This window comes from Anopheles funestus, chromosome 2RL, assembly GCF_943734845.2.
Source record: "Anopheles funestus chromosome 2RL, idAnoFuneDA-416_04, whole genome shotgun sequence".
NCBI lineage: Eukaryota > Metazoa > Arthropoda > Insecta > Diptera > Culicidae > Anopheles > Anopheles funestus.
The window spans coordinates 25247705-25269879 of NC_064598.1; the positions used below are offsets into that span (position 1 = coordinate 25247705).

The following is a 22175-nucleotide window of genomic DNA, read 5'->3' on the forward strand; positions in this document are numbered from 1 at the left end:
ATGTTATCAGAATTTCGGGTTTTTTTTGTGTAGTAAATTCTTGCTCCTTTTTGTATTAGATAACTTGACTTAAGGGGTGGTTTAAAGAAAATTCGTGAAACTTAAATATTTCAGAAATATCTGATAATAATTTCAAATCAATAAACTTAAGTCAAGAAAAGTCAGAAATTGCAGGAGACTTCAAGACTTCTTGAGGTTATAATGCCAAAAAACATATAAAAATATAAAAAAAGTTCCAGTACTCATATATGTACGTCTCTGAGAAGGTTTTTTTTTCTCAAATATGTATGGAAGGACAATGTAGGGCTAGGCACAATGATGAGCTCTATTAGTTAGGGCAATGAATTAGGCTTATCAAGGTCCGTTGAATTAGTCATTAGAATGGCAACGAACTATCCATTTTTTTGAGATCTTTCACGTGAACGGAAGATACCAGGTACATTCAAATTGATAGGGAATGTTGGGAGATAGGGAGAACTAAAGCCAAGGAATGCCAAAAATAAGAGGTCAAGGCCAATTGACGTTATAGTACTATAACTGTACACGACAACTTTTTGTTTTATATTAATTTTTGTTAGCCATTTTTATCAGCAAAATGTTGGCAAATTTGTATTTAATAATCCTTTTTTTTAATTTCTCAACCCTTCAAACGTCCATCATTTTGTCATTAAAAAATGAAAATTTTGCTCCTCAAGTATTAAATTCAAAAAAAAAAAAACATTTCTTAATATATTTGGCAATTTTTGGTGTACAATAGATAACTACTTGAAACATTGTTAAAATCCTGATAAAATCCTGTATTTAAAAATTTGTTAAACAAATTCTTAAATATTGAGATGTTTTTGCGCTTCTGCTGGTTTTAACCATATAACATTTAATATATTTGTTATTAAAAGGCCTCTTCACAAATCTTCAAATTGTCTGTTTAAAAAGTATAAGATACGTATTTAAAAAGGAAAACAAATAATTAATTAAACAAAAGTATTTAATTGTGATAACTTAATAAACAAACATCGTAAAGGAAGCATAAAAAAATTTAAACCTTATGAGAAACCGAAAAACCAGGTATGGGGTAAGCAAGGTGGTTAAGTAAATCAATAATGAACAATTTGTTTGCGTGCTACTGCAAAATTTGTTCACCGCTGCAGTGTTTGGAAAAGTTGGGTACAAATTTATGCTTTCATTCCTGTTGTTTTTTTTCTTCCTTCAACTAAATGGCCATCCATTTGTGAGCCACAGTTGGTAGACTGAGCACATAGACTGTTGGTAGCCTCATGTCTGCTACGAAGAGCAGAACGGTTTTTTCTTCTGTTTGGCCACCCGATTCAATCGAGAATCAACTTTTGGGCCCTGTTGTGTCATAACAGACTGTCCGGTCGGTCGGTAGCGAGGGTGATTAAACGGTCCCCTAGCATGCAAATTAAGAAGTGAGTAGTATTATCCTATGCGCCTGGTGGCTTATATGTTAAAAAGAGCAGCATAAACATAATTCGTCGTGTAGAATGGAAGATAACATGCTTGAAAGAGGAATAACAAGAGAGTGAGAGTAAGGCGATAAAGCTCTGATGTTCAGTTTTGAACGACATGCAAGACATGTCCGGTAGCAAAAATATCGTAATTCGCTGCAGCTGCTGCACACATGCAACAAAAAAGGAACCTTTATCGTACATTGAAGATTTTTTCCCCAATAATATGCAGACAGATACTAATTTCGATAGTAGTATTTTTTCCTAGGTTCGCTTATATTTTTTGTGTATAAAAATTTGTTAGTCGTTACAGGGTTTTTCAATTGTAAGAGACAACACCTGTGAGCGTAAAATAAACGTAAGAATATTTTATTGCATTAAGCTTTTTTATGAAGTAGAATTACCCGTATTGTTTGGCAGGCAATTTAATTAGATTGTGGTGTTCGCCTGTACAAAGTAATTACAATCTTTGCCCATCACTTGAGGTCCGCGATATTAAGGGTTAACTAGAATACAGTGAGACAGTAAACGATTAACGGGAGAGTCGGGTAGGACACGATTAGCGCGAGAAATGCGTAGGTGCATTAGAAAGGATAGGTGCGTGAGCGGAAGCTTACCAAAGAGCGAGAATACGATAGGGAGATCGTGATAGATATAAATTAGGTGTCTGATCGTACAAGCCCTCTCTCGGTTTCAGTCCCTACGTGTGCGAACAACCAATCTACTGTGACTTAATTAAAAGTTCAAATAAGAAACGTGCAAATAAATTGTAGAACCCTACAAATTGGTGACCCCGACGTGATCTGAAGCGCGCGGTGAAAAGTGTCGCGATTGGTGCAATCAAGTGCTAAGTGCTTCGCTGGTGAATAGAAGATTCGACAACAGCCTTTGCCAACGCACATCACTATCCAACCTTTCTGGCGGATCGCATCCCATCATATTATCGCGCTACAGCCATAGGACTGGAACAAACACACACACATTTGTGTAACGAGACATTAAGGAGAGCGCAGCGCGTTACAGATTAGACGATGCACGATCATTACTGAGAATCCCGTAAACGCCACGCATCGTGTGAATGTCATCGTGAAACCCGCATTCCCAACCATGCGGTAGTCCATATTGTGAGTGTCGCAAAGCAAATTTCGCACGGGTTATTTTTCGTTGAGGAAGTCCTACGAAGCGGGAAGAAGCCAGTCCTCCGAAAAACCAACGAATGACACACGTTACAACGCCGGAGCTACATCGTAATAGTTTTTTCCGTGTGAAGGACAAGACGGAGAAAGCATCGTGATCTGCCAAATTAAGCACAACGTGGAGCAGCCATCGCGATCTCCTATATGACGAACAACGTGGAGCAGCCATCGCGATCTCCTATATGACGAACAACGTGGAGCAGCCATCGCGATCACCTATATGACAAACCACGTGGGCCAGCCATCGTGGACGACGTGTAAAATCCTTCATCGGAGCAGCCATCGTGGATGACGTCTTGAGTTTCTTTTTGTTGGTGCAGCATCATCTGCATTGCATGGTCTACGACGCCGCAGCCGCCATCGATAACAACGGGCTGAGAACCTCGTGGTAACCACCGGATGCTCCCGCAATACGCCACAACATCGGTGAGCTCGTTCCTTTATTTTCTTACTATCACGTATTTTTCTCGATTATTATAATTTTATAACATTTCCGAAATCATAAGATGTTTTCTCACCCGCGTTAAATTTTATCTGCCTATCTTTATACATTTACATATACATGCATAATTGTTACGGTATACTTTGTGCACATTACAATCAATTTCATCATACGATTTTTTTTAAATTTTTTTTTGTATATTAAAATAACAATTCAATAGTGCAAGCAATATAGCGAAAATTAGTTACAAACAATTTTTTTTATTAGATAGGGAATATTTGTAAACCCAAAAATGTCAAAGAACGAAAGTGATGATAAGAACGTTGGTCCTAGTGCAATTCCAGTGCAAGCCACGGCGCCGTCACCGGTGGCGAGAACGATAGAACCGGAAAATTCTCATTTGGTTATTGAAAAGATTTCTACAAAGCTGCCAAGTTTTTGGGAAGACGCTCCAACCGCATGGTTTGTGGCAGCGGAAGCTGAGTTCGACGTTTCAAACGTTACAAGGGAACGCTCGAAATATTCACATGTTCTAAGCGTGCTCCCGAAAAACGTCTTGCCAAAAATAATGGACATAATAACTACGCCATTACCAACCAACCCGTACTCATATTTAAAAAGCCAACTGCTAGAAAGGCTCAATGTGAGCGAAGAACAGCGGATCACTCAGCTGTTGTATCATGTACAAATGGGTGATCGTAGTCCGTCTGATTTCTATAGACACATGGTTCAGTTGGCCGGCGATTCTGCAAACCTCACTTCCGAGCTTATTCGCAAGCTTTGGTTATCAAGGTTGCCAAAAACTATCGAAGTAGCACTCATTGCCGTCGGAAGCCGAGAAATCAATGAGCTGATTAAAATCGCAGACAGGCTATGGGAAGCAACCCAAGCCGGAGCGGTATCATCAATCGTAGGCGTTTCTTCTAGTGAAAGCTCGGGAAGAAATCCCTCGAATGAAACTACGATGTTAAGACAGGAAATTTCTGAACTACGTAACACACTAAGGAGACTTTCCCTAAGAACAGGAAATAATAGAGGACGACAGCGAGACAGATCTCAGAGTCGAAACCGTGGTAGGACTCCATCACAGGTTCGAAAGCACCCTATGTGCTATTTTCATTTTCGTTTTGGTGAAGAAGCACGAAAGTGCCAAAAACCGTGCAACTTTATGCAGCAAAAAAACTAATTTGCTCAACGGTGCCGGGCAACCCGAGAGCAACATTAGGCTCCTATCGTCTTTTCATTGACGATGAAGAAACCAAATTCACTTTCCTTGTGGATACAGGAGCCGACGTGTCCGTCTTACCGTTCAATCTGTTTGGCATAGTAAATAAACAAACGGAAAATTTACTAGTAGCAGCTAATGGTAGCCCTATTGCTACCTATGGAACCAAGATGCTACAAGTAAGTCTTGGCCTCAGAAGAGTGTTTATGCACTGTTTTATACTGGCTGAAGTAAACCGACCAATTATAGGGGCTGATTTTTTGGCGAAACACGATTTGTGGGTCGATTTAAAAAGAAAAAGGTTGATCGATCATTTTACAGGTCAAGAAACGATCGCAACCATCGCTTTGGTGGATACACCAACACCTAAAAACTGGATGATCGAATCAAGCGAATTTGGAGATATTTTTAAACAATATCCAACCTTAAGGGATCCACCAGATTACAAAAAACCAGTTAGGCACTCGATAGTACATCATATCGAAACCAAAGGAAGCTTGCCATTTGCAAAACCCCGCCGTCTGGATCCGAAGAAGCTCAAGATTGCCAAAGCAGAATTTCAACATATGTTAGATCTAGGAATCTGCAGAGTATCCTCATCGCCAACTTCGTCACCGCTACACATGGTACCCAAACCTGATTCAGATTGGAGACCTTGTGGCGATTATAGGCGTTTAAATGCCATCACAATACCTGATCGTTATCCGATCCCTCACGTGCAGGATTTTACGATGAACTTGGATGGTTGCAAATTCTTTTCTAAGTTGGATATTATACGGGCGTATCACATCATACCCGTTGCCGAGGAAGACATCCATAAAACGGCGATAACCACGCCATTCGGATTATTTGAGTTTCTGAGGATGCCTTTCGGACTTAGAAATGCAAGCCAATGTTTTCAACGTCTCATGAATAATATTTTTCATGATTTAGATTTCGTATTTGTATACATAGATGACATCCTAATAGCTAGTTCATCGCGTGAATCCCATTTAGAACACTTGCATATTGTTCTAAAACGTTTAACGGATCATGATATAAAACTAAAGCCATCAAAATGCGTTCTTGGTGTGAATGAAATAGAATTCCTTAGCCACACTATTTCCGCGAAAGGGATAAGACCATCGTCGGAAAAAATACTGGCAATTCAAAATTTTCCATCACCATGCACGGTGAAACAGCTTCAAAGGGTTTTGGGAATGGTGAATTATTATCACCGTTTCATTCCCAACATCTCCGATAAGCTAAGAGTCCTGCACCAATCAGTAAAAGACCATAGCAAAAATAAAAAAGCCAAATTTGAATGGTCCAATGCGAGTGAGCAAGCACTAAACCTAATAAAGAAGGAACTTTCAAACGCCACCATGCTCGTGCATCCGAAAAGTGATGCCACGTACACACTAACAACAGACGCTTCAAATGTCGCTGTAGGGGCAGTGTTACAACAAATTAGTGAAGGCATTTTGGAACCTCTTGCGTTTTTTTCTAAAACAATGACGCCCACGGAACAGAGGTATTCCACATTCGATAGAGAATTACTTGCTATCACTCTTGGAATAAAGCATTTCCGGCACTTCTTAGAAGGTAGATCGTTCACGGTTTATACAGATCACAAACCATTGATCCATGCCCTAACTTCAAAAACGGAAAAATCTCCAAGACAATGCCGACAACTAGACTTTATTTCACAATTTACAACAGATATAAAATACATCACTGGCGAGAGCAACGTAGTGGCGGATGCCTTATCCCGAATAGGAGAAACAAATGGAATCACAGACCTCACTTATGAAACAATAGCAAAACAACAGCAGGAAGACGAACAGCTACAAAAGTTATTACAAGGCTCCGAGGCAAACTCCAAATTCAAATTAAATAAATTAATATTGGATAAAAACACACTGATATTCGAGTCATCAACCGGACAGAATAGGTTGTATGTTCCCCAATCTCTAAGGAGATGTACTTTTGACAGCCTGCACAACCTATCGCATCCGGGCATTCGTGCCTCACGCAAGTTGGTATCCGAAAGATTCTTCTGGCCGTCCATGAACAAGGACGTGGGAAATTGGACTCGTGCATGCATTGGATGCCAAAAAGCCAAAATTTGTCGACATACTCGCTCGCCTTTAGAAGAATTACCAATTCCAAAAGGAAGGTTTGAACACGTGCACATGGACATCGTTGGTCCATTGCCACCATCCGAAGAGAAGAGCTACTTACTGACCATTGTGGACCGTTTTACTCGTTGGCCGGAATGCTACCCGATGCCTGATATTTCAGCTAAAACACTAGCTGAAACATTCGTCAGGAACTATATTCCGCGGTTTGGTTGTCCATCTACGATAACAACGGATAGAGGTAGACAATTTCAGTCCAGACTTTTTGAAGAGCTAACAAGGTTGCTTGGAACACATCACATAAAGACGACTGCTTATCACCCTCAAGCCAATGGAATGGTTGAAAGGTTCCATCGACATCTAAAAGGAGCGTTAAAAGCCTGTGAAGACACTGCGCATTGGATTTCTCGATTGCCGTTGATACTGTTGGGCATTCGAGTGGCTTACAGAGATTCATTAAGAGGCTCGCCAGCAGAGATGGTATACGGAGAAAGTTTGCGACTTCCTGCCGAAGTATTCATACCATCTGCTGCAAAATCCGTTGAGGACGTACCTGAATTTGTTCAGGATGTAAAAAAAGCATTAAGGTACATCGAACCGAATCCACCAAAACCCAAACACACAACTACGGTTTATTTACCAAAAACCCTGCAAACCTGTAAACATGTTTTCGTACGGGTAGATAAAGTAAAAACGGGTTTACAAGCACCGTATGAAGGACCTTACGAGGTAGTGCGGCGGTGCAGAAAATTTTTCACGGTCAAAATTAAAGACAAGAATGAATCAATTTCGATTGATCGACTCAAACCTGCTTTCGAGATGGAAGGTGTTTCCAAAACAGGCAAAACCACAAATAACCGAAAATGTGTTCACTTTGCACATAACTAAAAGAAATTTCAAATTAAGAGATAAACAATCTCACAGTTCCTTTTCTATCGTAACTCCGTCACTGGGGGGGAGTCCTGTGGTGTTCGCCTGTACAAAGTAATTACAATCTTTGCCCATCACTTGAGGTCCGCGATATTAAGGGTTAACTAGAATACAGTGAGACAGTAAACGATTAACGGGAGAGTCGGGTAGGACACGATTAGCGCGAGAAATGCGTAGGTGCATTAGAAAGGATAGGTGCGTGAGCGGAAGCTTACCAAAGAGCGAGAATACGATAGGGAGATCGTGATAGATATAAATTAGGTGTCTGATCGTACAAGCCCTCTCTCGGTTTCAGTCCCTACGTGTGCGAACAACCAATCTACTGTGACTTAATTAAAAGTTCAAATAAGAAACGTGCAAATAAATTGTAGAACCCTACAAGATTAAATAATTCGTCACATAAATTCATATTTTTAATACTCGTCAAAAATTTCTTATAATAATGAATCGAAATTTGAAGTATGTATTAACGTTTTTTCCCTTTTTTTAATTTTGTTACTAGAACCAGGACAAGTGGAAGTACAATCCCGCAATACCGAACAACACGCCCGGTGGGCTCTTGCCGCCGCCGATCGTTTCCGGCGTAAAGCAACAGCAGCAAGTCGCTCAACAGCAGCAACAGCAGCAGCAATCGCTGCAGCAGCAACCACCGATGCAGCTTCCCCATCAGCCGCACCAACATCAGGTGCAGCAGGTTCATCAACAGCAGCAGCAGCAGCAGCAACAGCAGCAACATCAACAGCAGCTACAACAGCAGCAGCAGATGCAACATCAGCAGCATCAACAGCAGCAGCTGCCAATGATCAACCATCCATCGCAGATGGCCAATCACATGAATCACCAGAATCATCTGAACCAGACGATGCTGAACCACGCCACAATGAACAGCGGTGGCCTGCCGACGATGCAGATGGCAATGCAGGGCGGCATGTACGATCACATCCATCCGCCGAATGTGAACGTGAATGTAAACGGTGTCGGTGTACCGAAACCACCCGGACCGGAACAGCAGCTCGTGTATCTGAGCGGTGGTCAGCAGTACGGAACGGTTCTGGCCGCCCAAAGCCAATACATACCACGGAATAATTCAGCGGTATGTAGATTATTTTGTATCATTCGCAGATTATTGTGGGGCTGGGTGTGTCTGGGGCTGCGATTGGAGTGGAAATTGATGGTGTGAATGTTTCGGTTTATCATCCTTTTTTTCGGGAGGGAATTAAGAAGATTTTTTTTTGTTCGTTCTTTCGTGCTTTCATTCTGCTAGTGAATGTAGAAAGAGATAGAGAGAGGCGACAGTGCAGGTGGGAAATATTATAATCGTAAAACCGGAAAAAAGCGTTCTTAGGACTTTGCAAAAAGGCAATAAAAATGGCTCAGTTTTCTTTGTACTGTTTTCCCACGAGCGATAATGGCAAGAGCTTGTGGGCAGAGATTGTTCTAAGTTGATTTACTCTCCCAGAACGAAATGGAATTTCGCTAGTTGCTGATAGAATATGTTACGAAAGGGGGAACATTTTATCACCTCAAAATGAATGGTTTTATTTCATTTATTATTGTAATTGCTTGCGATAAAAAAGGGACAATGGAATGACTTTTGTTACTAATTCGAAACTGAATAAGGCATCGGTGAGTTATAGTCGTTTAGCACAATAACAAAACAAAAGATTCGAACGGTATTAAAGAAATCCTTCCGCATGATACATTCAGGTTTCAAGTAAAGGTTTGAAATTGGCTCGATTGTTTTAGAGCTAACGTCTTAAGAGTAACGTTTCTTAACCTATTTTCCAATTAATTTCGAAAACCTTGTAAACATATTTGCGCATACACCTCGAAGCTCACAGAATGTTAGTTAAAAAAGCTTTGAACAGAGTCATGAACAGATTTTTATGACTTCAAAATGTTTCTTAACTTTTAATTACAGAATTGTTGTACGTCCAGTATATGATTTTCCCTTAATTTATCGTTTAATTTAGTAATAAATTAAATGGTAAGTTAAGGTATATTTCCTACCTACCTACCTTAAATTACCTATGCCAATATGTCAAACTTACCGAATGGCTGAACTAACGACTGCTAATTGCCTTTAAATTGCCTTTTTTTTTTTTTTTTTTTTTTTTTTGTTAACGGGGAGGGAACCTTCAAAAGGTACCCACCTCGAAGGGCGGCTTTGCGGTTACAAACCAATCCCTCCGAGATGGGTTATGTGGGATTCATCGTGACGCTGGGCCCGTGAAGCGGACCCGGCAGCCGATGGGACCCTAACTAAACCACTCCTCGACCTGATCCGAACCCTGCCGATGCGCTTGATGTGCGTAGTACTCCATGCAGGAACGTTTGTGCGATGCACCCATCCTGTTGACGCGCTGCTGCTTTCCAATGCTGCCACTGCGTCATCCGTCCTAGTTGTCTCAGCTGCTGCTGCTGCTTCGTGCCTTCCTTCCGCTGCTGCTGCTTGATTCCGCCCGTCCGTAGCCGCTACTTCCGGTGGGGTCTAGCTCCTGCTGCTGCTCTGGTTACTCGTTGCTGCTGCTGCTGCTTCCGTTGTCGTCATCCTTTGGTGCGGTCACGGCGGTAGCTGTTGCTGTCCCGTTTGTTCCGTGTTCCGCCGTCGTTGTTGTCGTCTCCGTCTGGCCGTAGGTGGACTTTCCTCATTCCATCTCACTTGGAGGTTTCTGAAGATGGTCCTTGCGGCGGTCCGGACTGCTTCCCATGTGTTGCTGTTGGCACACATTTCCGCTGCAAGATTTTCTATCGTCAAGCGGGTGTGGCTCTGCTGCTGCATCTCGTGTTGGGTTCGAGCAAACCGTGGACAGTGGAACATTACGTGGTCGACATCTTCCACTTGGTGTTCACACACCGGGCAGTTTGGCGAGCCGTCGAGGATGCCTTTTTCGACGAAGTAGCTCCGGAGAAACCCATGCCCTGTAAAGAGTTGAGAGAGATAAAAATCAATTTCTCCGTGCTTGCGATTTACCCAGGACATAATGTCCGGGATAATTCTCCTCGTCCCCATCCCCGGCGATCTCGGCTGCCCCGCTCCGGCTGTCCATTGTTGTTGCCAGCGTCCCATGGTCTCTTCCCTTTGCCGCTTTCGTATGTCTGGTCCTGGACTTCCCCTCGCTACCTTTTCGTCGTGGCAGCGGATGTCCTCCTCTAGGAGAAGGACTAACGGGATAGTGCTTGCGACCACGCAAGCGGCATCGTAGGAGACCGTTTGGAAGGCACTGGCCACTCGAAGAACTCCTGTGCGGTGCGCCCTCTGAACCGTGGTCCGGTGAACGTCCTTCTGAAGAAGCGTCCGTCCCCACGATGGTGCCGCGTAACGTACAATGCTATTCCCAACGTTAACCAAGGGTCTCCTTCTGCTGCTTTTTGGGCCACACTTATTCGGCATCAGAGCGGTCAAGACATTCGTGATACGTGATGCCTTGCTGCAAACCTTCTCCAAATGCCGACCGTGGTGCTGTTTGCGGCAGAGCTCGACCCCCAGGTACTTGAGCGATTCCGTGGATACGATCGTGTGTCCCCCCGCACGTAGTTGACCTACCTGCGGGTTGTGATGAGTGCAGAAGATCATGTAGCCGGTCTTTTGATGGGCCAGCTTCAATCCCACTCCATCCATCCAACGCTCGATCATCTCCAGATTCCTCGTAGCAAGGTTGCTGATTTCCTGCGGGTCCCTCCCTATAAGGGTGAACGCCACATCATCAGCAAACCCTATAATGTCCGCACGCTTTCCGAACAGCTCCAAACGAAGAAGGTCATCGTACATAACATTCCACAGTGTTGGTCCTAGAACCGAACCCTGCGGGACACCTGCCGATACTGGTAACGAGACCATTCCTTCATCCGTTTCGTAGTGGAGCGTGCGATTCGTGAAGTAGTTCCGCAGCAACGCCTGGAGGTACGGTGGCGTGTTCCTTCGCTGCAGAGCTGCTCCGATCGCTGTCCAGTTGGCCGTGTTGAAGGCGTTCTTCACGTCGATTGTCACCATCGCACACAGTCGATCGCCCCTGCGCTTCTTGTCGAGCGCAACCCTTCCGTTGGCAATCACCCTGTTGATGGCATCCATGGTTGAGCGTCCTTTCCTGAATCCGTATTGGGCATCAGCGAGACCGCCCGTTGCATCCAGATGCTCCGTAAGTCTGCGCTGTATGAGTCGCTCCAATACTTTTCCCAGAACACTCAGCAGGCAGATTGGCCGGTACGACGATGATTCTCCGGGTGGTTTCCCGGCCTTCGAGAACAGCACTAGCCGTTGCCTCTTCCATTCGACGGGGAAGTGGCCGGAATCGATGTAATGCTGGAACGTTCTCATGAAGACGCGTGGAAACGCCGTCATCGCCGCAATCAAGGCCACGTTCGGAATGTTGTCGTCTCCTGGGGCACGCTGGGGATTGAGCGATTTTGCAATGCTCACCAGCTCACCCTCGGTAACGGCATCCCGTGCCGTGTCCTCGTCCGTCAATCCTGTTGCCGTGGGCCATTCCATGGGCGGTTGCACCGGAAAAAGTTCGGCGACGATGTGCTGCAGCTTGGCTGGATCCCGTTCCATCGGTACTCGGGCTCCTTGCCACATCTGCCTCCGGATTTTGTAGCCTGGCCCGAATCCGTGGGGCCCCAGCTGTTCCGGAAGTTGATCACCCTGCTCCTTCTTGCTCCGCTTGACCGCTTGCTCCAGTGCTGCTCTCGCTGCTGTGTACGCCGGACGGCGATCCTGTCGCTGCTCTTCCGTTCGGGCTCGCCTGAGTCTTCTCCGCTTCCCGATGTAAGTGCGACGTAACTGGGAAATCTCGTTATTCCACCAGTACACCGATCGTCGTCCTCCCCGTGCTGCTGGCAATCTCGGCATCGTCGCGTCGCAGGCAGTTGACATTACCTGCGTCAACTCGTCCGCCAAGAGGGTGCGATTGTAGATGTCCAGTGACCCCAGAATTTCAACGAACAAGTCCTTGTTGAAATACCGGGTTGCCCACCTGCTCTCCGAAGCCTGCTGTGCACTGTGTCCCAGGTTACGCTGCGTCGTCGTCCTCCCGACCGCAAACTTGATGGTATTGTGGTCACTTGGATTTTCGTCGCAGACTCGCCAGTTATTTTCCCCCAGAAGAGACGAGCTGCAGAAGGAAACGTCGATAATGGAACTACGGCCACTGTTGTTGCTCCAGGTTGGCCGGTTGCCCCGGTTCAACAAGACTAGCTCAAGTGATGCCATAGCATCCATCACCACTGCTCCCCTATGAACTCGTTCTCCATCGTTGTGTCTGCGTTCCATCCCCCACGCTCCTGACCAGGCGTTGACGTCCCCGCCGATCACGGTGTCCCGATTCCGCGGAATCACCGACGCAATTTCGGTCCATTTGCGTCGATAATCCTCCACTGACAAATCGGACCCCACAGGAGGTAGATACACGGAGCAGAAAACGATACCACGCATTTCGACCACGACGAAGTAATCCCGCCGATTCTCGATTATGCGTTGGATAGGGTATCTTCCTGTCGATACTGCTGCAACTCTGCCCGTCGGATCCGCGACCCAGTTACCGTTGTTCTCCGGAATCCGGTATGGATCGGCGATCAACACTATGTCGCAGCCTTCGTTCCGAGCAGTCTGCATCAGCATGTCCTGGGCCAGCTGGCTGTGATTAAGGTTCTGTTGAAGGACATTAATCATGACGAGGCTGGTTTTTTACCCCTTCTCCTACTTGGCGGCAGTTGCGCTGTCCGAACGAGTGCCCGATTGCTTCCGGGCCCTTGCAGACGAGGCACTTCCGTTCCTTGGTGCACGGTCCTGGGTGCTTAGTCTCCGCACATCGATGACACTTGCTTGACCGATCCTTCCCACGGCAGTGAGTGGCAATGTGGCCAAACTCGTAGCACCGATAGCATTGGCGCTTCACCTCAACCTTCTTGAACCGGCAGCACTGGCTGAATCCGACAACATGCTGTTTTAGTAGCACGTCGTCCGTTACTGCCACCTCTGGGCATCCGAAAAATGCGACCAGCGTTCCGTAATTGGATTTAACGGTACTGATCTGGTCCGCGTAGATCGTGACTCCCAGGGCTGTGCTTAGGTCCGTTGCGATTTCCTCATTGGTGCAGCTTGGTGGAATGTTCGTGCAGGTGAGGCGAGTTGTGGGGGTCCGTGGTCGGGCTTTCGCTTTGCCCTCCAGTGCTTCGGACACTTTCCGCCACATCTCAAGCGTCTCGTCGTGGCTCTTGCAGGACAATTCCAGAAGAATATTCCCCTGGAAATTCATCCTTACACGCTCCACTTTCTGCCGATCATCCCCCAGCTTTTCCTTGAGGATGCGCATCATCTCGTCCTGTGTTGTGTTGTTCGTTGTTTCCAACTCCAACGCATCTGGGACGCGATGCGCGCGCTGCTTCGGTTGTTTTGGTTGTTGCTGATGCTCCGGCTGCTGCCGCTGTTGCTGCTGGTTCGCGTCAAGCGCCGCTGCTTCCTGCTTCCGCTGCTTCCTCCGTGCCCGTCGCTTGGCCTGTTTGCTCAGAACTTTTGTCCATTCGGGCGCCGGTTCTTGAGACTTGTCCTGGTCCTGTCTGTTGTCCGTAGTCTTGTTCTTGGTTTGTCTGCGCTTGCGTTTCTTTGTCTTTTTGGCTGTTTGTGTGTCTGTGTGTTTGTCTGTTATGTTGCTTGCCTCATCGTTTGAAAGGGTCAAGGGTGTGTCCGTGGTCGTGGGGATGTCTGTTTCAGAGTTTTGTGTGGTTTCGGTCTTTTTGTTTGTTTGTGTTTTGGTGTTTGTGTCTTTTGGTGTTTTTGTCATTTTGTTTGTGTGGGTCGAAGGGTTGTTTGTTTGGGTGTCTTGTGTGTTTGTTGGTTTGTCTGTTTGTGTGGTGTCTTCGTTGTTTGGGTTGTCTGATGTTTGGTTTATCTGTGTTTGTGCCTGTGTTTGTGCCTGTGTTTGTTCCTGTGTCCACTGTTTTACAGCGTTCAACTTAAGCAGAAGCTTATTGTTGGCCTCCAAGATCAATTCCGTCATGTGCGTCAGCTCTTCCACCTCCTCTTTGGTCGGACCGGGAGACAGCTGTTTTCCGGGAGACTGAGGTGCAGGCTGGGCCTCCACTAGTGAAGACCTGGCCACTTCACCTACATTACCCGTGGACTGCCGCTCAACCGGTGTCGCAATGAGTTCCAGTAGTTCGTCCACTGCACGTGGCGGTGATTCGGGAACGTCCGTCATTGTTGTTTTGTCGTGATATCCCGTCTTGTTTTTGTCGGCTGTGTCGGCAAGCAAATTCAGGGAAGTCCTGAATTTGAGTGCCCAGTCTTTTGGCATAGTGAGGAGTCCTTTTGTCTTCTGTCCGTCGCGTATGTCACGGATTAAGCCAGTCAGTATCGCTATTGCCCGCTCTAAATCATTCGCGGGACTGATGCCAACGGGGTACCGTGCAAGGAAGTCCTCCAAGCTGCGCCCAGCCGTAGATGCAACCAGTGGTCCTGCACTCCCCTCGATTACCGGCTGCAGCGTCGACCGCTTTGCCAGGCCCAGTCCAACCTTCGAAGTGCTTTTCAAAGGTGCGGAAGCTTCCGCAAATGGAAGGGTTGGCATGGTCGGCGAGGAGCCTAGTGTCATCCGGCGAGTGAGTAGGGCCTCTTGTCTGGTTGACATCAACGGGGTCGCCGTGCTTTGGGAGGCCCGTCCTCTGGAGGTCACCCGGGCCGGTCCCGAGAGTCGCTTGGGCGATGCGGTTAGTTGCGACCTGGAGGTACTGCGCGTCATTGGGGCCATAGTGGAAGCAGATGAAGTTTAACCTAGAAATATAAGAGCAGAGGGAAAGTGTAGTATTGCCTTTTTGGAGGATAGGGATAAAAGTGAAAGGCTTTGCTCTGGAAGAGAAGAGAAGAAGGAGAGTGTAGTATTGTTTAATTGGGTAGGAGGGGTTCTATCTGAAATTATAAGAACAGAGGGAAAGTGTAGTATTGCTTTTTTAGGGGAGTAGGGTTGAATTAGGAGGTTTTTTTTCCTGAAAGAAAAGAGAAGAAGGAGAGTGTAGTATAGTTTGATTGGGTGGGGGTGGGGGAAGATATGTTATCTGAAATTACAAGAGCAGAGGGAAAGTGTAGTATTGTCTGTTAAGAGGGGAGTTAGGGTTTGGGTTGAGAGTAGTTTCCTGAAATTGGAAGAACAGAGGGAAAGTGTAGTATTTTCAATTCAGGGAGAGAGGGGTTTGAGATTGATAATTGTTCTCTGAAATGATAAGAAAAGAAGGAAAGTGTAGTGTTGCTTTATGAGGGATAGGGATTCAATATATATAATATAGGGGGGGGGGTGGAGATTATAAATTAATAAGATTATTTAATTTGTGCTAAGCGGGAGAAAGAAGAGATGTTGTGGATATGCAGAAGAAAAATATATGTATACATATATATGTATAGTAGTATTTTCAGATTTGGTAGGTATAGGGCGTAAATCGAAATTGATTTAATATTCGGGAATTTTTATGCTAGAGTGTACAGTAGGGTATTTTGAAGGGGATTTGGATGTGTTTACGGGAAACCTAATATATTGTTATTTAATTGTTAGAATACTTTGAGTGAAGATTGATTATTTCCAGGAAAAAAATTATTCAGGGATTAGTTTTTTTTTTGTTGATGTGATGGTAAGAGAATTAGTAAGTTAAGGCTTAATTTAGGAGATATTGTATCGGAGCGGAACGCCTAGTTTGAGATTTAAATGAATGAATTAGTAAGTGAACTAATTGTTGGGTGAGTGGTGAATTGGTTATTTGTGTGTAAGAGAGAGAAGTGACGGATGGGAGCTACGGATGGGAGAATAGGCAAGGGATGCTAGTTGATGGGGTTTTTTCCGTTACGGGTAGAAGGTAGCAAGTGTGTACGTGGGAATAAACTACCGAGCGGGAAGAAAACTACCTTGCGCATGGAAAGGGGGTTTAGCGCGTACAGTTGATTGTTATTTTAGGGGGTGTGGCAGGTGCAATAGAGAATGGTGAATAAGCAAAGGATGCTGGCTGTTGGGATTTCCCCCGTTACGGGCACAAGGTAGCAAGTGCGTACGTAGTTTGGCGAGGGGGGAAAAACTACCTTGCGCGTGGGAAAGGGGTTTAGTGCGTTTAGTTAAATATTATTTTAGAGGGGTGTGGCAGGTGCAAAGGAGAAAAATGTTATGAGCGTAGGAAAGTGTGGGTTTGGTCCGTGCAAGAAATTTTTTTGTTTTCTACAGGTGTACAAAAATTAATTGCAAGTGTGAAGGAAATTTCTTCGCAGGAACAAAAGGGGTTTGGGTGAATGGGATTTTGTAATGTTGTGTGTTTGTGAATGGGTTTTTTGGGTTTTTGCTCGGGAATTTTGAGATTCTTCCTGTGGGTTTTCCTAACGATTTTTTAAATGGGGACAGGGAATTTGTACGTGGGTAGGCAAGGTTTTTAGGAATGTATGGTTAATGTTATTGAGTGTTGGGAATAATTTATGAACTAAAATTTCTGCTATCTTAAATGTCTGTGGCTTGCCGGTTTGAATCTACGCTGGCGTTTGTGGGATGCTTCGTCGCTTGAGGATCAATTTCCGGAGCACACACACACGCACGCACAAGCACTAGGACAATTAAGTTGGGACTGGTTTTGGCAGAGGGCCTCACCAATTTGTGGCGTCGACGCCGTCCGTCGAAAATCCGCGTATTTATTGTAGAAGACAACAAATCAGAACGGTTATCCACAGACGCGGTCGCCTCCCAATTGATCTTAATTATCCGTTGATTCAATACACTGGCACTCGCTAAAGCGGGACTGGTTTGGCAGAGGGCTTCACCAACTTGGGGCGTCAACGCCGCCTGTAGAATATCCGTGAATTATCGTGGAAGACAATAACTCAAAAGATACGGCAATCAACAGACGCGGACGCCTCCCACTTGCACTTGTTTGCACTTAGTCGCACACGCATGCGCCACTGAAAGTTCTTCGCGCACTAGACACTTTCACGAATGTTGTTAGTTTCACTAGTCGGTAAAATTGTCGCAGAAGGCAACTTAATTTGATCCAAATTTAAAATGATCCACTTAACGCAGAAGGCGATTAGGATGCCGTTGGAAATTAATGAGTAAAAACGGGACAAAATCACTGTGCCGACGGCAGAAGAAGAGAGAACTGGATATAATTTAACAAAAACCCGTTGGCAGATTTGTCGCAGAAGGCAACTTAATTGGATCAATGAATAAATTAGTACACAAAACGGCAGATTTTCACTGGATTCACAAGCTAACACTCGTGTCACAGAGAACACTTTATTGATATAGAATTCACGCTCGTAGGGATCGCAAAACACAACACATAAAGCACGGCCACATCCAATCACAGAGTAATTCGGAACGCAACACCACTTCACTGCTGTTAGCACGATCACACACACACAAGCACAATATTCCACTTCCAAGTCGCTGATTTAACACCTGCTGTGAGCACTCCACTAATTTCTACCAGAGGCGCGCCAAAGGTAGAAAAAGCTTTGTAGAACTCCAATACCAAGGCGGGAGCAAAGTGTGAACACGTCTGCTCCGGTCGGCTGTTCGCAAGCGTCTGCCTTTAAATTGCCTTAATTTACTCAATTACCTAGTGAAAACAAGGTAATTTTAGGGATAAATAATCAAATTTGTGATTTTTTTTAAATTCAGAACGTACAACGTATTTCTAGTATATTCTAGTTTAACTTGAATAGAATCCAGAAAAGGCCACATTTTTTTCCGTGGAACTCGAAAACCCTGTAAACTGAAGAGTCAATTCGCAAGAGGAGTACTAATCCAGCCGAGAAGTGTATGAAGTTTTTCGATTCTGCAAATAGTTATCGATTCTGCAGTAGTTCTGCACCCGGCTCTGCGCTGCTAAAGTTGAAGCAAATGCATTGCCACCTCACACAGGATATGAGCAAGCAGTGTAGTATTGCCAGCTTCCCCGTGCATATTGACCCTTCGCAAAAGCTCCTGTCGGTATGAAGTTGTAAGGGGGTTGGTACGACCGTTCAACTTACCGGTCAAAATCCGATCGATTCTCTTTCGTCCTCGGACGCGGCAACGGAAGATGCTAGAGGAAGTGTGTAGGGTCTGAGTGAAGAGCGCAGAAGAGGCATAGTGACAGTATAATAATTCAATTAATGCTGACACCAAAAGCTACTACACCCACCTCACACCTCTTGTCTATCGTTGCTCCCAACTCTCTGTGTGTGTTTGGGAGAATATGCTGCAATGAAATGAGGCCATGTCTCTCGTTGCCTGTTTTTTGCCGCTAAAGGTGTGCAGAGGGACGTGTACATCACTATCATCCAGCGAAGGTTTGCACTGGTGGCAATGGTAAAAGGACTGGTTGTGATAAGGAAAACGGAATGCGAACAATTGCGGACCGGAAATGAGAAGAAACGGGAGGGTTAGAGAAAAAAAATGGACAAGAGTGTGTATGTGCGCAAAATAATCTATGTCAACTAGCGCAATTTATCGTCCTTTTTTGTTGCCCACCCCCACGGCATGCTGCCGGTGCGAAGGAATGGAAATGTTTGCTTTGTTTAGGATATCGAAGAGAGAAGGAAAATGGGCGTATGGCTGTGTGAGACAACGGGCTGCAATCGGAAACAGATTTATTTAAGCTTTTCGTTCTTTCAAGTATTATTAATGAAGCTTTTTTGTTTTGTTTTCGCTGTTTGCCATTCAATGGATGCTGGTACTAATAATATGCTGTGCAAGAAAATACAGCACAAAAAAGGACCAAAATGGAGGTGTTAGAACCTGCTGAACGCGTGCTGTGCTTTGCTGCATTATTTACCATTTTGTACAACTTCAAAGTAGTGATGGGTGTCATACGATTCATTTTACGGTTCGATCTTTGGAGTCGGGCGGCGAACCAATCGGAATCGATTCCAACTCCTTGGTACAGCAGATTAGAGCTGAATCTCCCCATGTAAAACAAATCGTACCGCTGGCAGCGTTACCCTCCCCATACCAGCGTTACGTAATGGTTGAATGATCCCTAAGTTCAGTTTAAAAATGAGAATATTCACTCTTTTCAGAGAGTTGAAACAGAGTGAAAGAGTGGTTATAAGGATTCGAAACTTTTATTCACTCTTTTGCGAGTCATAAAAATATTACTCTAAACTAGTCCTTTAATTATTCCTTGATGTTTTTACTCACTCACTCTCTGTGCCGACTAATGATTTACTCTTTTGCGTTTCAACTCACGCAATAAGAGTGAGTAAGTGTTTTGTTACTCTTTTGCGATTTAAATCGCACTACTGCACTGATTAGTTATTTAAATCGCTTTACACGAAAGCTCCTTAATTGGAATGTAATTATTCGAAATTTTGTATTTCATGGCTGGCTGTAATTTTTTTGGCGTAAACGTTATTTAATTTCAACAAAACATATGTTACAATTTATGAAATCTAATTAATTTTTGGTTATACTTACTCATTAGTATTTCATTAGTAAGCATAGAGAGTGACTGAGTAAACACGCCAAGGAGTGAGTCATTAGTCTGCATAGAAAGTGAATCAGTAAAAAAGTAAATGAGTAAGTAAAAGAGTCATAAAAACTTCTTATGCTGAGTTGAAACCATAACTCCTATGCACGATTAAACTCACTCGCTCACTCTTACTTAGTGTGCACATCTCTAGTTCAGTAGTTCCGTCCGGAACTCGATTCACCTACTTTATTAGTGATAAATAAATTAAAAATTTTGCCGGAGTCGAATCGGTCCGACTTCGCCGCCAGCTGGAGTCTGAATGACGGTCCAGTCCGATCAACTCGGACTAGATCGGACTCATCTGAACCCATCCGGATTCATCCGGAATCGATCGGACCCATTCGGCCTCATCCTCACTCAATGGAACTCGGACTCGACTGGTCTCGCAGGAATCAATTTTATTTTTAGTCGCAGTCGGAATCAATTTTTCATACGCGAAGTCGGAGTGAATCCACGATTCCACTCCGGATTACACATCACTACACCTTATGGTTGCTTGCATCTACCGGAATTGTCGATGTTTTAGATATTAAAACATAAATCATATTTCAACTTTTGTGCTGTTTTTGTCGTCTAAGAATGGAGAAAAACTTAAAAAAGGAACCTTAATGTTTTTGTGCAATGAAAAGTTCCAGATTTTCGTGTTCTGATTACGATTTAAATTTGAAAGCAAAACAAAGAAAATCTAGCACAATCTGCAGAAAACAAACAAACAAACTTGCTGCAGCCAAGTATTCGCTCGGAAACGGTCAAGGATTTATCTAATTTAGACGCAAAATCCTCTTTCTTTCTCATAGCCGAAATGAGCGTTTAATTGCTTAAGCTACAGGATTGGACACTTTCCCATCCGTGTATTCCGTGCCGGATCGGTTTGAATCGTTCTAGTTTCGTTCAAAATTTGCCACAGTTTTTTGTTCCACTTTATCTAAACACAACTCATCATCAGAAAGCTGCATGCTAGTCATGTTCTCCATTTAGGGATGGGAAGAAGTATCTATACAAAAAAAAACTCCACCAGCACAACATCCTCATTCTGTGCCAGAAGTGTGATCCAAAAGTCAGAAGCGTTGATGTAAAAACAAAATCTACCAAAAAAGCTAAAAAGCCGAAAGTATCCGGGTTTGTATATTTTTTTTTATTCTTTATTGTCTTTGCACCCAATGGAACATAACGAGGACAATGACAGTCGGTGGTGGTGTCGCGTCGCGTATTTTTTTGGTTGATTGTGACCGGCAAAAGGAACGCGCCAAAGCGTAACGATTTTCTTTCGCATGGAAATCTCAGACACATACACACCGATTGTGTGCCATTGAGCTTCGGTTGAGCTGTGGAATGGTTTTATTTTTTGTTTGGAGTTTGTGATTTTAGTTTGGTTACTTTATTGATCCGATTAGGCTTTAGTAGAAAATTCATTCTTTTATGTGGAAATCCGTTCTTCTCGCTTACTTTCTTTGAGTGCGCTTATCGTGGCAAGTTGCACTGATTCTTTTTTTTTTGTCTAAAAATGTTTCTCCTTGAAGATTATGATTTTCTTTTATGGCGTAGTCCTGGGAAATTTACGATTAAGGTCAACATTACTAAGGTAACATGTATTAGAGTTTAAATATCTTAGAGGTAATTTCCTCTTTCTCAAACCTATGTTGGGCTATAACGTGGGACTTATCTTCATCATCATTAAGGTCAACATTACTTATGTTTTAATCGATTTAAAAGGGAAATTTTAACTTTAATTTTTATTAAGTTTCTTCCACCACATACGCATTTTTTGTATGTGCAAGTTTTTATGATTTTAATGTTAAATCATTTAATTTTTTTAAAATATATTTAAGCATGAAGAAATGGACGATGTATGGCTATTAAAATAATCAAAAAAACATCTTTGAAGGACTGTTAAAATTAGGGTTTTATTAAATTAATTTATTTCCTATTTATTCCAAAACATCTGAAAGAACATTGAAAAAAAAAAACATTATTGTTAAAACATTTATTTCATGAACAGTAAAAGTTCTGATGAATTGTATTAGATTGAATCTTAGACTAGATGATTTGTACATTTTCATGTTAAAATTACCGATTATGTGTTGGGTGGTTTATGCACGTGTCGAAGGGCACTACTTCAGTGAAAGCTTCAAATTCCCAAATCACGTTTTCCTTCGTGTTTTCCTCTAGTGAAGAAAACCCCCTTCTCACTATACGTGTGTGAATAATGCGGTTGTGCAACAGCAAATATGGCCGATGGGGTAGAAGTGTAGTCATTGGAAAACCGTGAAAATGACAGCTCCGTCAGTTAATGTACCTCCATCTCGAGACCTCGTCTTC

General features: G+C 43.9%; 1 protein-coding gene across 2 annotated transcripts in view; it reads left to right on the forward strand.

Moving 5' to 3' along the window:
* Window positions 1-22175, forward strand: part of LOC125760936 (maternal protein pumilio) — a 173773-nt gene that overhangs the window by 18117 nt on the left and 133481 nt on the right. For both annotated transcript variants that reach the window (XM_049421542.1, XM_049421543.1), the window contains exon 4: window positions 7882-8472. In XM_049421542.1, coding sequence (XP_049277499.1) covers window positions 7882-8472 — 591 coding nt within the window. The remainder of the gene's footprint in view (window positions 1-7881; window positions 8473-22175) is intronic.